Here is a 14,493-nt window from a genome sequence, read left to right as displayed (position 1 = left end):
GTTAGAAAAAAAAAAAGATTACTAAAAAGCAGAAATTATGAGCCGCTTTAATAGCTTTGAAAGGGTGGCATCATGATTATATACTTGAAGGAGTTAATCAACCATTATTCAAGTAAACTGTCACAATACACACACTATGCACATACATCCATCCCTATACTTATAGCATGCTGGGCATTCAACACAGTATAAATACAGTAAGTATTTGTATGCCATTGCATCTAGGACAGAGGTAATCTGCAAGTTGAGTTCAACTCTTCAACCTCCAATACCACTCTTTAATAATTGTTTAATCATCAAGAACTGCTTCATAATTCAATAACGCAAAAAAGAACACAGCTTTTTTGTTACACAAGGCCGCCACCAATCCACCTCTTTGGAGAATGATCTTGGTTTATAAACAACTAACCATCGTTACTACTCCAAGAGAGGGAGAGTCACAACGGGTGAGACAAATAAACATGGAAACGACAAGTAAAAATGGAAACAACAAATAAACATAGAAACATCAGACAGAAGGAAATAAGGAAATTGGTCCAGGAAAATTGGAACAGCAATTCAGCACGTGGCCTCTTCCTGTGATAGCTATGGCAGTAAATGCGGGAGAAAAAGAGGGGGATGTAATCAGGAGGGTGGTCAGGGTGTGTGTGTGTGTGTGTGTGTGTGTGTGTGTGTGTGTGTGTGTGTGTGTGTGTGTGTGTGTGTGTGTGTGTGTGTGTGTGTGTGTGTGTGTGTGTGTGTGTGTGTGTGTGTGTGTGTGTGTGTGTGTGTGTGTGTGTGTGTGTCGCTGGCAGGGATGACATTGCTGATCTAGAGCATGCTAAAAAGCTCCCGAGGGAAGAGGTGGTTCTGCTCATGTGTCCACCGGTTAGTGTACCGTACTTGTCCCAATTATTTCTGGTGTATGAGTTAGGAATTATATGGTAGCACCTCCAATCAGCGGAAAAGGCCCCGCAGCCACCCCTGCGTCACGCAGCCGTATAGACAATCCATGACCGCAGGAGAGCCCCAAGCACCCTGCCCTGCAGCTACAGAAGGCTCCCCCAGCCCCCATGGAAGCCATGAGTCCCGGAGCATCCCCCACACAAGGCCCAGATTAGCATTAACCAGTCCCAGAGAGCGTGAAGAGACCCTGCACCCCCGAAGTGCATACAAGCCCGCAGATGACCAGATATGTGAGCCCTTCTCCACCCGGGGCACCCACCGCAGAAAAAGCCACACAGCGGGAGCAAGGCCAACAGCCGCCTCCCGGACCACAGCCCACACCCACAATAGCAAGCAGCTTCAAGGGTCGCTGGAAGGAACCCGGCGGCACTGTCCTGCCAGGTCACAACAGGCCAGAAACCACCCAGCATCAGGCACAAGCCACCAGGACCCTAACCCAGCCGGCACCGGGCCCACCTGGTCACCCCCCCTGGCCAACCACATCCCCACACCAATCCACCAGCGCTCCGCCCCCCTGGAAACCCCAGTACTCAATGTGTGTTGTTGGTAAATGCAGTCCATCTATATACTATTGAGTGCAGCCACTTTGGAAAATACAGACGGTGACAGACTAGGCACTAGTGGGGAGTTTTTTTTTGGGGTTTTTTTTGTCCCTATTTTTTGGTGATGTGAAGCAATTATTTAGTTTTTTGCCCTCAACTGAGATCGGAATAGATGTTGTAACATTTTTATTTATTTATTTGATTCATGACAGAAACTGAAAGGGAGTTTTCTAGGCCAAGCGCCGGTTTTGGCCTCCTTCTCAGTCTGGAACAGAGATTACGCCGATCATTCCGCAGCGTACTTTGAAGTCTGTGATAACTGCATGCACTGCGGGAAAGGGACAGCGTGGTGCTCTCCTGCTTCAAGGCCAGTGGGACTGTAGAGTGAGATGAATGGCGTGGTGTCCAGGTGGGGGTGGGGGGCTGTTTAGCAAAGCTCTGAAAACAGAAAATTGTTTGTTTTTTAATCCCTTTCGCACAGGGGCAGTATGTTTTGTTTTCCCATGCCGCGTTCAGCCGCCTCACAGTTCGTCCTTTTGCTGAGCTTTGTGCCGATAGATGTTTGTGTTTTTGTGTCTGCAGATCATCGGCATTGGCCTGTGCGGGGTGTTTGAGCTGATTAAGGAGACGCGGTTCTCCCATCCGTCGCTGTGCCTCCGCAGCCTACAGGCCCTGCTGGACATGCTGCAGGGCCAGCAGCCGGAGGGCTTCCAGACCGAGCCTCCCGATGTGCTGGGTGAGACTGAAAAACACACACGCTCTCACACTCGCAAAACAACAGCGTTCTTCTCTGATGTGCAGCCCTCTGATGTCTGCTTGCCCCCCCCCCCTTCCAGAATCTCTGTTCCAGTTGCTGCTGGAGACTACGGTGCGCAGCACGGGGCCCAACGACCCCACGGGCCAGGCCCTCACCGCGCTGTCCTGCGCCTGCCTCTTCAGCCTCGTGGTGTCCTGGGGAGACACGGGCAAGATCTTGCAGGCCGTGTCAGCCATCCTGACCAACAACGGCAGCCACGCCTGCCAGACCATACAGGTGAGCAGCCGCAGAGCCCATGTCCTCATGTCTGACGCAGAGAAAATATGCAAACAACTTTTTCATCTTGGTGCAAATGAGATAAGCACATGTCTGCTTTGTACGTTTCCCTCAGATAGTTGTCCCTAGTGCTGTCCTGTGCATAAAAACCCAAGTCTGAGGCTGACTCAACCCAGAATATGGCCCCTAACTTTGCAGCCCGCTGCAAGAGGCAGACGACGCTAATTCAACTGTAACTTCCCAGCGTCTGGAGAGCAGAAATCGAATTTGGGAAAATGTCAAGGCGGTTCAATTCCCCTGTCTTATTGCGTTATCCTGCCTGCATTCTTCCGCCAATTAGCTCAGGCAATTCTTCTTCTCTGTTTGGTTTTTATCTGTAATTCGTGACAGAAATCTCAGGCTGAAGTATCCTGAAATCTGCCTTTGGTTCTCGGTCTATCTCAGGTGTTTTTTTTTCTCTCTATCTTGCACTCTCCTATTTTGCGTTGTTTTTTTTTTGTTTTTTTTTTGTCTTTGGCTTCATATAAGAAGCTGTGCTAAGCTGCTGATTAAATATCCGAGCAGTAACCCCCCCCCCCCAGCTAAGAGTTCATTTAGAGGTTGGGCTCTGTGCGCTTGACTGTGTGTGAGATTAATGCTTCCACTTAATATAGGTGAATATCCACACACAAACACACACCTTTACAGCTGCCGGAGTGGAGCTGGGGATTTAACAATGGTTATTATGATTTCATATATATTGACGGCCTGGTAGGAGGTGTAAGCCAACTCAACTTATTTCACAAGGCTTTTTGGTTTGAAAACTGTTGAGGGTTCTGAAAACAGGCCGAGCAGGTTATTTGGTGTTTTTTTTTTTTTGCCCGATCCCCAGTGGCCAGGCACCGACTGGACTGTGAGTCATCGCAATGGCAGGCAGACGGTGCTGTTCATTTACTTTTTTATTTTTTTTATTTTGCCGTCTGAGTGTGTTTGCGTGTTTGAGAACAGTAAAATCACCAAAGTGTGTAATAGGTTCCAGCAAGTGATAGAAGTTGTAAAATGTAGAAAAAGCATCCAGGCAGAGTGATAGGAGTCGAGAGAGAGCGAGAGAGAGATATAGGCTTTCCCCCTAGCCGGATCTCCTGGTTGATTGTTACGGGAATCTTTATTACGCACTTCATTTAAATGGAGAACTTCTCCGGGGGGGGGTTCTTATCTACTGGAGACGCGCATAATACCAAAATAATCCCCATCGTGTCCCGTAAGACCTCCGTAGCTCGTGTCTTGACTCAGATAACGCCGCATTGTTCCCCCGCACTCACTCACTCGCAAGCCTTTCCAACGCTGCTCTCCCCCAGGTTCCCACCATCCTGAACGCCCTGCAGAGGAGCGTGCAGGCCGTCCTGGTGGGCAAGATTCAGATCCAGGACTGGTTCGGGAACGGCATCAAGCGGGCGGCCCTGATGAACAAGTGGGTCCTGAAGGAGGTGGCCATCGACGAGGACGAGCGCTGCCTGCTGCAGACCGACGGCTCCTTCCTCTACCTGCTCTGCAAGGATGGCCTCTACAAAGTGGGCTCCGGGTACAGCGGCACCGTGCGGGTATGAGACATTCTGAAATAAATCGAAAATGTGTTTTTCATGGGAGACCGTTTTGTCTACGAGGGCCAGGCGCATGCACTCGAACTTCAATAGACTTTTGTTCGGAGGAGTTTGGAGAAATGGCGACTAAAAACAATGGGGCCACTTATAATGTTGTTGCAATATCCACCCCTAGCAATCGCAAGTGCCACAGTTGCTGCTTCCATACCCTTGTGAAAAAGAGACTTTATACAACATTAAATTAACCTGTGTTTGTGGTTTCCTTCTCACGCTTGGTCAATACGTCGCAGGGCCACGTGTACAACTCCACGTCTCGTATCAGGAATAGAAAGGAGAAGAGATCGTGGTTGGGCTTTGCTCAGGTAAGCTTTTAAGCGTACTTACTCATTTACATCACCGCCATTGAAAATATACGCATGCCAAGCTCTCGGGCATAGTGGCTGTCCAATCTGATCTTATCTGTCGGTAATGCCTCCGCAGGGCTACCTGTTGTACCGCGACACGAGTAACAACAGCATGTCGGCCATCAAGATTAACCCTGAGACCCTGGAGCATGAGGGAGCTGTCACCATGCCAGGTATTGAAAGGAAAAAGTCAAAGGGAATTCTTTATTTTCAAAGGCACTAAAAATGTATCACAATAGAGCTGAAATCACTCCGTCGCTCTCCGCAGGCCAACACGCTGATGGACAGAACATCATCTTCACGGACGGCGAGTACATCAATCAGATCGCCGCCTGCAAAGACGTAGGTGTCCCTCCCCTGTCAACTCTGAAATAAAAAGACAAGGGCAAACTGTATTAATATTTTGACCTGCGAATGAGCCAGGTAAACTGGTTGAAGGAATCAAAATACTGTAATGCAGACACATATGAACGCCCATATTCAAAATATAATATTTTTCTTTTTTTTCCTCCTTATTCTGATCAATGTGTCCATGTAAACACACTGAACACACACACACGTTGAGGGAATCCGATGAAACAACCCTGCCGTCACAGTGTCTGCAGCGAAGACATTTCGCCATGCGAAAGGGCTCAGACCTTTTCAATAAACTATATAATGCCTGATACTAAAGTTGGTGCCTTTTTATAATCTGTTAAAATGGAAACTTTCTACTTCCATTCAGGAAGTGGAAAGTTTCCAGCACGCAAACAAGGCCCAGAAGATGCCAAACTTTCATAACTCCCCATCGGCAGGAGCCCCGCCCACCTGAAAAACTTGGCACATGGCTCGGTGCTGATTCAGTGAGCGCTCAGGGGGGGGGCTTTCGACAGCTCTTGGCGACGGTCCTGTTGTTAGGAGGAGATGCGACAGTTTTTTTTTTTTTTACAACCCCTGTTCCTGTGAATCTGTTGTTGATGCGTACTAGCGGAATGTGTACCCTCTCCGCCGAGAGCCGGGTCCGGGGACAGACAAAATGTTTAAACTGCAGGAAGCAAGGTGAGCTGTTCTTGGCTTGCCGCGCGGACGCATCTGTCACGGCGCTCGCTGTTCGGGCTTCAGCTCCATTGTGGAAGGACGCTCAGCTGAGCGCCAGCTGTGCCACAGAAGGGAGTGGTGTGTGTGTGTGTGTGTGTGTGTGTGTGTGTGTGTGTGTGTGTGTGTGTGTGTGTGTGTGTGTGTGTGTGTGTGTGTGTGTGTGTGTGTGTGTGTGTGTGTGTGTGTGGCGACTAACCACATGTGGCCTTCTCCAGAGGCTTAATCTCACAGCCGGTTATCTGCATAAATACTAAAGAGCTTGAGGGGGGGGAGGGGGCAAATGTGAAATCCATACATCTCCCCTCGGCAGCTCAACCAGCCCTCCCTCCTCCCTGGCAGAAGCCTCTTGCCTAAATGAGGAGGCTGGGTGCAGGGAAGCGGGTGGGGGGTGGTACCCTCAGCTGTAGATGGTGGAACCTGAGGCGTGGACCTCCTGCGGAAAAGAAAGAAGAGGTCAGCGAAGGAGAAGCGATGGAGATGGGGGATGAGGAAGATGCTGGGGGGGCAATAAATAAGAGGGAGATGGTGAGCCATGGCAGAAGAACGCAGGAGTAGTGGGGGGCGGGGGAGGGGGGGGTTGCGGAGGATGCGGAGAAAGGAAGGGATGAAAGATGAAAGTAGGGGATGCGGTTGGAGGAGAGTCGGCCGCATGTGTTGGGCTCAGCGGGAATCGCAGCAAATTAGAGGAGTCTGTCATCGTTATCAAACAGCGTGGACCAGCGCAGCCCCAGGCGAGGCTTCATCCCGGCGCTCATCCGTCTTTCATACCCCGCCACCCTTCCCTTTTCCTTTTCGTATCCACTCCAAGCGTTATTTTAAAGCCTCGGTTTAATTCTCCCTGTGTGGCCACAGCGCGATAAAGGTTCAAATCCAGTCGGGCCTCCCGCCGTCTTTCTGCTGCTCTGGGTTCAACTTCCCAACTTCCACGGTGTCTTGTCTGGTGTCAAAACCGGATGGAGGTCCAGCTTTTGCCCCAGACACGGCCGGAGGCGAGAGAGCCATTTTCTCTTGTGAACAGGAGCCACACGCCCTCTTAATAAAAACAAACTGCTCTCACTGGGTTACTCACCCTTTCACCAGTAAAAGAGCCGTTCTCCAACCTGGATAACCCAGACCCTCAGCCCCCTCCTTCACGAGATTATCCGTCGTTACACATTCGATGTTAAAGTCCACGTTTAGCCACATCCCATATAATCCCAAAGGCAGCCTGATTACATCACATTTAACCCTTTATGTGTTTGTTTGGCCCATGCAGTGGTATTTCCTGGTTTGTTGCCATAGCGAGGGGTGTGCCCTCATGCTCCACCAGAAAGAGCGCATGTGCGCGCGCGCACACACACACACACGTACAGCTGTGATTCATTGTGGAACTTCCCCAGTTCAGACTGCACGGGTTACAGCTTGATTTATTATTTATGATTTGGGGGGTGGGTCGTTGTCATGTTGCAAGAGCTGATAGAAAACACTCATAGAAAGGTTCACTAGTTAGACTGTCCTGATCATGTTGCAAATTAATTGTCCTGCAAATAATTGCGTTGATCCATTTTTTAAAATATTGTTTATTTGATGCCCCTATAATGGTGTCATAAAATACAACTCATAATGATTCATGTCTACCTATTGCAGTAAAGCTATAAATTGCCAGTGAAGATTGGAACATAAGAATTTGGGTAGGCTGCTAATTTCCCTCAACCCAACCGATGGAAACATACCTTATCCACACTATTTATTGTGGTGTTTCCATCATTAGTTTAGAATGAGCCATAAATTTGGATGGAATTATGGGGCACATGCACAAAGTGAAAAGCAGGGTGAAATCGATAAACCACTGTGGCTAATTGTGGTCAATAAAATTAAATTAAAAGAAACTAACAATAAATATTCCTACCACCTCAAGTGACAAGATAAAACTAAACACATCAATTGATCAGAAATAGCCAACTTTGGAGAAAAGAAAGAGACTATCTTAGCGTAAAGACGAGGATAAATCCTGAACTTGGATGAAAGAAAAAGACAATTTTGACCGTTTTTAACAGAATTCTGGGACTTTTTACAATGTTATGGATTGCCACTTTAAGCACTTTTAGATGTATGAGCAGGTATAGTGTAATTGACATCAATTTTGTGTGAAGTTGCCCCAGAACTTGCTGAAATACCTGGGATCAGGCATCAGGTTATGTAATAACTGTGACAACTTGATGCACTAGTCCTTATAAATAATAATAAATAAAAATAAAATAATAACTCCTTTGTCAAAGCATCGGTCTGTGGCGACGAAGATAATCAGGTAGCTCTCTAGCTGCTCATCTTAATTGTTGTTTTATCTTGTGATCCTCCCCAAAAGGATGGCTTTGTGGTGCGGATCTATGCCACAAGCTCCGACCCGGCCCTACAGCAGGAACTGCAGCTGAAGCTGGCGAGGAAATGTCTGCACGCCTGCGGCATCTCTCTGTTTGACCTGGAGAAGGACCTGCACATCATCAGTGAGTCACGCAGCACTTTGCACCTGCTCTCAGACCGGGGCAGTGGTCTGCCCTCGCTCTGTCTGGTTCTCATTACACCTGCTGCACAAACTGCCCTGCAGCGCTGAGCGGCACGGCCAAAAGTTAGATGAGGATATATTTATAATATTGCAAATGCAGTATCCTGTATTTGCAATGTCATTTTCAGTTAAAGTGGTAATCCGTAACAGTATTTTGTTTAGGGAAATCCCATATTTGAAATTTTATTTAATGGGTACTGCAATTCAATGTATTGACATTATGTACTGTATGTGCACCTCTATATGCTGTTTCCATTGTTGGTGGTGTGGGCCGCCTTTCTCGGTAAGAATGCACTAATCAGGCATGCGCAAAAAGTGAAAGGCAGCTGCTGTGTTTTTGAAAACCAGCGGAGATAGTCCTGGTCAGTATCAGAAGAGGAAGGGGTATTTATGGAGAAAAGTGACACCTTAAAGCCAAGGCGAGGACAAATTTTGAATGCAATTCTGGGAGTTATAGTGTAATAGGGTATAGTGTATAGTATAATCCACCCAACACAGACTCATGAATTGCCCATTTAAAATCTTATAAAAGGGCCGCTTTCAAAAATGTGTATTTTTCTGCATTTACACCACCGCTCTGATGCCACATGATTCCAATTGCTCAAGAGCATGAGCAGCAAAAACCACAGGCCTCCTTTGTACTAGGTCAATTTAGATAGAATTTTTATTTTCTGCATCCAACCTGAATTTAATCTCGTGGTTATCGCTGCCGATACGCTCCGTCGGTAGAGACGACGGCCATTTGAAAGTTCTCAGAGGACTGTGAGTCATCCAACAAGGGCACAACACGATCCGACCCCCGCAGACCCCCGCCGTGCATTCAAATACTCCTGACGGAGACGGCAGAAAACACCACAGCAAATCTCTTCTGCTGCACATTTCTCCGCCCGCTCTCCATCAGAACCCCGCAGATTCCAGCTCTGCCTTTTTGAAGTGCGGGGTATTGATCGAGAAAAGTATTTTCAGCTCACTTGGCTCCACGTTTGGCGTTGGGCCTGCGTTGCCATGTCAATCTCAGTTACGCTGTTGTGAGCGCATGCGTGTCTTGTGACGTGAATGAGCATGTAAACACATAAGTAGAAAAAAAATTAGGAATTATAAGAAAATCACAGTCAATGATGATAATCAATAGTATTAATAGGGTGCTTATATTTATATACTTCACAGTTTTCAAAGGCAAAAGACAATTGTCTTTAATAACTCAAATAACTCAAATAAAATGCAGCCGTGTCCATTTGAATAATGAGGAAAAATAACATAGAATAAAAATACACTTTAATAAAGTTTTTACAGAAAGCCCTAAAAAGAACTGTCCATCCAGGAAAGTAGAAGTACATACATAAATATAGGAACAACATTAAGCAAACCTGAGGGACATTATAAAACCGCTAATTAAAACAAATTAGTTGATGACAGTGAAGGAACACTTGAGTTAATTGGATATTTGGCAAATAACAACGTATTCAATTGTAAATTTCCATCATGGCAAACATTACTCAACACTTGTTTTCTACCAATGACAGGACAGCAAATCAAACCCATGAGTCAAAAATCCCAGGTGAATATTACCAAGTTGGCATTTCTTCCTGTGCGTCCCATGGTTCTGAACCTTGTCGTGGTTCTCGCAGGCACGGGCTTCGACGAGGAGGCGGCGCTGCTCGGAGCCGGCCGGGAGTTCGCTCTGATGAAAACCGCCTCGGGAAAGGTGAGCGAGAGGAATGTCGTTATCAACGTTTCGGGTACTTTTGTGACCAAGTGCGTGAATGTTCATGTACGATCATGCCTTTGTGTGCATTACAATGTACACTATGTTGTATGCGTCAAATAGGGATGCAACGGTACACGGTATGTTATCGAACCGCTGGGTCCGCCCCCCTACGGTTCAGTGCATGAACTGCGGTATTACGATATCATGGTAGTCCACTGGACGTGTTGGCGCTGTGTACTGGTGCAGCGTGGCGTAAGTGTTGCTTCCTGTTGAATCCACTGTCGTATCGCCACTGGCCACGTCAGCCGCGCGGTATTGCTCTATTTTTGCACGAGAGGTCTATTTTTATATATTTTTTTCCAACTGCGCGCGGCTACACGAGCCTTTTCAAAACAAACACGTAGAAATGTTTTTGTGAAGAGTGCACTCAATCAAGGTGTCCAGTCCGAAAATAACCCCCTGGGATGGCCGTGTCCCTTGTTATTACGCACTTCTCTTCAGACACTCGCCTCACTGCCCTCTCTCCTCTCCTTCCACACTCTGACTCCCCGCTGCGATCCTGGCACCTCCCCCCAGTCAAGACGAACTCATGCAAATTATAACTTACCAATGAACTTGGAACCCCCCAATTTCTTCCCCCAATGCCATAATATCGATAATTTGACGACATTTTGGGGATGGCTATTGGTGCTTTTATAAAGATAGGGTTAGAGCCAGACATATTGTTATACATTATTTCTGCTTACACATCAGAAATATCTGAGAAACCATCATTATGATTGTGGATATTATGACCAGGCAGGTAGAGGTGTTGGCTAGAACATAAAATAGCATTACTTTACTGTAATGCAGCTTTAAAGAGAACATTGAACTGTATCGCGATGTCACAATTATCAACATCCCAGGTGATGTCTTGTTTGCTGTCACAATATCGATATTATATCGATTTATCGTCCAGCTCTGGCTCCACCGACTTGTTTTTTTGGCACTCGGTGTTATTCGTTGTGAGTGCATCATAAACTGTAATCTGCATGTTTTGGTCCAGAGCGGCTCCCGCAGCTGGGCTCCCCCTGGCGTTGGGCTATCGCTGATGAGGGCGCACCTGCGAGAAAGGTGTGTGTGTGTGTGTGTGTGTGTGTGTGTGTGTGTGTGTGTGTGTGTGTGTGTGTGTGTGTGTGTGTGTGTGTGTGTGTGTGTGTGTGTGTGTGTGTGTGTGTGTGTGTGTGTGTGTGTGTGTGTGTCCCACCAAAATCCATCTGTCATAATTAATATCCCTCCACTTTGCAACATCTGCTCTCGGTTAACTTCCGCCAAACGATTGGTCCTGGGATGAGGCGATATTCCCGCCTCATCCCGTCCATCCTATTTACCATTAACGTGGAAACGTTCCTTTCTCTTTGCACGATGAGTTGTCTTCAAGGTGCTGCAGGCCTCAGTGGTCTGCTGCTTGTTTTTTTGCAGCGGTTTTGATTTTTAGCAGATGTTGGCGGCCGTACAAAAGCAACATTGCACGCATATTAGCTTTTGCATCCGGAGAACTGGCTTTACTGTAATTAGCGTGCGGCTGAACACGGCGTTTTCCACACCGGACGCCCCGCAGGCGTCGAGAGGCAGCGCTGTCTGTCACCTCAACTCCTGGAGAAACAACCGTGCCTCAGCAACCACAAGTTCAACCGTTATTTCACACTCTGGGCCCGGTCGTAGCTGCTCTCCCTCTGCTGGAGAAATACGCAAATGCTGTGACGTGCGAGGAAGAATGGCAAGCGTTTGTTTGGGTATGCTTGTATGCCAGGGCGCGAATGTGTTTGGGACGAGCAGAGAGAGGGAAAGATCTTCCCCGGGGCGTCTGTGGGGCGAAAGGGATTTTTGTATGTATGCATCAGCCCACCAGGCCAAAAACAAAAACATTTTTCAATGCCAAAAATGATGGCAAATATCCATTCATGATACTGTACCAGCTGCGCTCGGCTCGCCTTCTCTGCTCTGACGGCGAGTGCGCGCGCACACACACACACACACACACACACACACACACACACACACACACACACACACTCTCTCAACCCGCTGCAGCGCCCACATAGCGCCCGCCTCCTCTCACTCACTCACAGTGCAGTCTTCTCGTCAGTCGCTCCGGTTGTTCGTTGCGGTGGGGCTCTCGGCTCCGGCTAACGCTGCTAACGGGAACGGGACGCTGTCCCCGCTTCTCCGTGTCGGGGCTGTGTGTGGGGCTTTCGTCGCAAAGTGAGGCTTTGCGGCGCAGCCACATTGTTTTCCTGCTCCGCAACTTGTTCTCCAGCTCCATCGCTAGCTCTGTTAGCCTTTCTAGCCCTCCAGCCTATAGGGAACAATAGGAAACCCATGACAAAGCTAATGCTAGCTCGTTAACCCTCTAGTTTAACTGAAACACTCATTGAATGGCTTTTTTTTCTTTTTCTTTTAAATATTGAAATACATTTACATTTTACATTATTATAGATGTTATTGATTTCTGATTATCAAAAAATGTATTGATTTTAATTTTTCTAATTATTGTCTTATTTAAAATAAAATAATTGGATGTGACCAGAGGGGAATATCAAAATAAAGTAAAAACATATAAGGAAATATGGGATAGTATTAGACAATTATAATATTTGTATGAAAGTAGAGATGTGAATATGTGACATCTCAGAGGCTTTTGAACAAGTGCACGGCCTCAAGCATAATATTGTTTTCATGAATATCAAACACTTTAAATTATTGTTCATGTTTACTACAGTCATTCTACTGTTCTTTGATACTAGGCAAGAAAAGAAAAGCCGTACCTCGTCATGTTAACAAAAGCTAAAATTTTGTTCTCAACCTTTTTCTCTGAATGGAGAAAAATAAATATAATTATTTATTTCCTCGACTTTTTAATTGCATTTTTATTATGCCGCGAACAACTTTGTGATTTTGGGATCGGTTCACTTCATTCACTTCGGGACGGTTTCATTTTTTTTCTGGGACGGTGGTGAAAATTTTTTGTCTGGAGCCCTATTGTTTACACCCGGAGACTGACTGTCTTTGTCACCGTGAAAAGCAGGCCTGACCGGTGCAGGGGTGCAGGGCTCAGCCCAACAAGAGATTCTGCCCTTGTTTGTGTGTGCGCGCGTGGTGCCTTGGTATGAAGATTATGCCAACTGTGTGTGTGTGCGTGCGCGCGCGCGTGCGTGTGTGTGTGATGTGGGGTGCGGTGCGGGTGTGGTGCAGTGTGGGTGTGTATGCGGGTGGTGCCTGGTTCGTCCCAAACAGATAGGGGCCTCGAACTGCCTGTGTGTGTGTGTGTGTGTGTGTGTGCGCGCGCGTGCGTGTGCTTTGCAGAGGCCTAATCTCGCACAGGGCTTATCTGTAGATTAGCGTGGCCCAGACGGGTATAAATAGGAGCAGCTGACCTGTGACTTGGCATAAAGTTCACCTGGACCGAGGAACCCAGCTCCGCGTCCATATGAGTAATGGCAGCCTTCTCCACCCCATCAGCAGCTTTTGTAAATCAATCACCTCAGAGAGCTGAAAGCCCTCGTGGAATTGATCATCTTGACGACATGTTGGCTCATCTTGGTACTAACAGGACCCCGACCCCCCAGCCCCCCACCCCTTCGTTCTTTGTTTCCTCAGCTACGGAGTCTCTGCAGCTCTGAGACAGACCCCCGGGACCCGCTGGTGTTATGTTGTGTGTGTGCTGGCCTTATCGGGAGTTTACGGGCAGACTTTTTGTATTTTTGTCTATTCCTCACCATTTGCTAATAAAAGCGTACTGGTCATGTTTGTGCCTTCGGGAGTATATCGATTGTAAATAATGGCCGCTGTAAACAAAAAAACAAACATACAAACAAAAACAAAAAAAAAACCTCTGTTTTCCTCGCACTCTGTACCTCCCCTCCGCCTCCCTCGCCTTCCAGATTTACTACACGGGGAAGTACCAGAGCCTGGGCATCAAGCAGGGTGGCCCCTCGGCCGGGAAATGGGTGGAGCTGCCCGTCACCAAGTCTCCCAAGATTATCCAGTTCTCGGTGGGCCATGACGGCTCCCACGCGCTGCTGGTGGCCGAGGACGGCAGCGTGTTCTTCACGGGCTCCGCCAGCAAGGGAGAGGACGGAGAGTCCAGTAAGACCCGTCGATCAGAAGTCGATCCCCCGTTTCCCAATTCCGACCGCTCTTAACCCTACAATACGGATGATGGGTCAAAAATGACCCAGGCGATTGTTTCAATATTTTAATCATCTAAAATTCCAGGTATTCCTTATTTTAAGGGCTTTTTGATGTGAACCATTGTTTATCAATTCATTGAATTAAATAGTTATTGAATAATATGTAAAAAACTATACAAAATTATATTAAATAAATGGAAATATATAAAAAATTTAAATAAAAAGTTACCGGGTAGCTTTTGACCCAGCATATACATTCTAGTTGAGTTCTAGTCAAGTTTAATTTTTGAAAAATGACTTATTTCCTTGTTATTCAGCCAAAAGCCGCAGACAGCCAAAGCCCTACAAGCCGAAGAAGATGATCAAGCTGGAGACCAAGGCGGCGGTGTACACGGCCTGCAACAACGGCAGCAGCAGCATCGTCACCAAGGACGGGGAGCTCTACATGTTCGGCAAAGACGCCATCTACAGCGACAGCACCTGTGAGTGG

At 47.2% G+C, this 14,493-nt stretch overlaps 1 protein-coding gene across 2 annotated transcripts in view; it reads left to right on the top strand.

Moving 5' to 3' along the window:
* mycbp2 (MYC binding protein 2) overlaps positions 1 to 14,493 on the top strand; it is a 68,554-nt gene that overhangs the window by 12,697 nt on the left and 41,364 nt on the right. For both annotated transcript variants that reach the window (XM_080019602.1, XM_080019601.1), the window contains exons 4-13: positions 2,070 to 2,223; positions 2,324 to 2,520; positions 3,858 to 4,100; positions 4,391 to 4,462; positions 4,581 to 4,677; positions 4,773 to 4,846; positions 7,926 to 8,064; positions 9,752 to 9,828; positions 13,755 to 13,959; positions 14,321 to 14,485. In XM_080019602.1, coding sequence (XP_079875728.1) covers positions 2,070 to 2,223; positions 2,324 to 2,520; positions 3,858 to 4,100; positions 4,391 to 4,462; positions 4,581 to 4,677; positions 4,773 to 4,846; positions 7,926 to 8,064; positions 9,752 to 9,828; positions 13,755 to 13,959; positions 14,321 to 14,485 — 1,423 coding nt within the window. The remainder of the gene's footprint in view (positions 1 to 2,069; positions 2,224 to 2,323; positions 2,521 to 3,857; positions 4,101 to 4,390; positions 4,463 to 4,580; positions 4,678 to 4,772; positions 4,847 to 7,925; positions 8,065 to 9,751; positions 9,829 to 13,754; positions 13,960 to 14,320; positions 14,486 to 14,493) is intronic.

Source organism: Zeus faber (assembly GCF_960531495.2).
Source record: "Zeus faber genome assembly, chromosome: 18".
In the NCBI taxonomy this organism is placed as follows: domain Eukaryota; kingdom Metazoa; phylum Chordata; class Actinopteri; order Zeiformes; family Zeidae; genus Zeus; species Zeus faber.
Note: the sequence above shows the minus strand (reverse complement) of the source record. Positions and strands in the feature narration are given on the sequence as shown.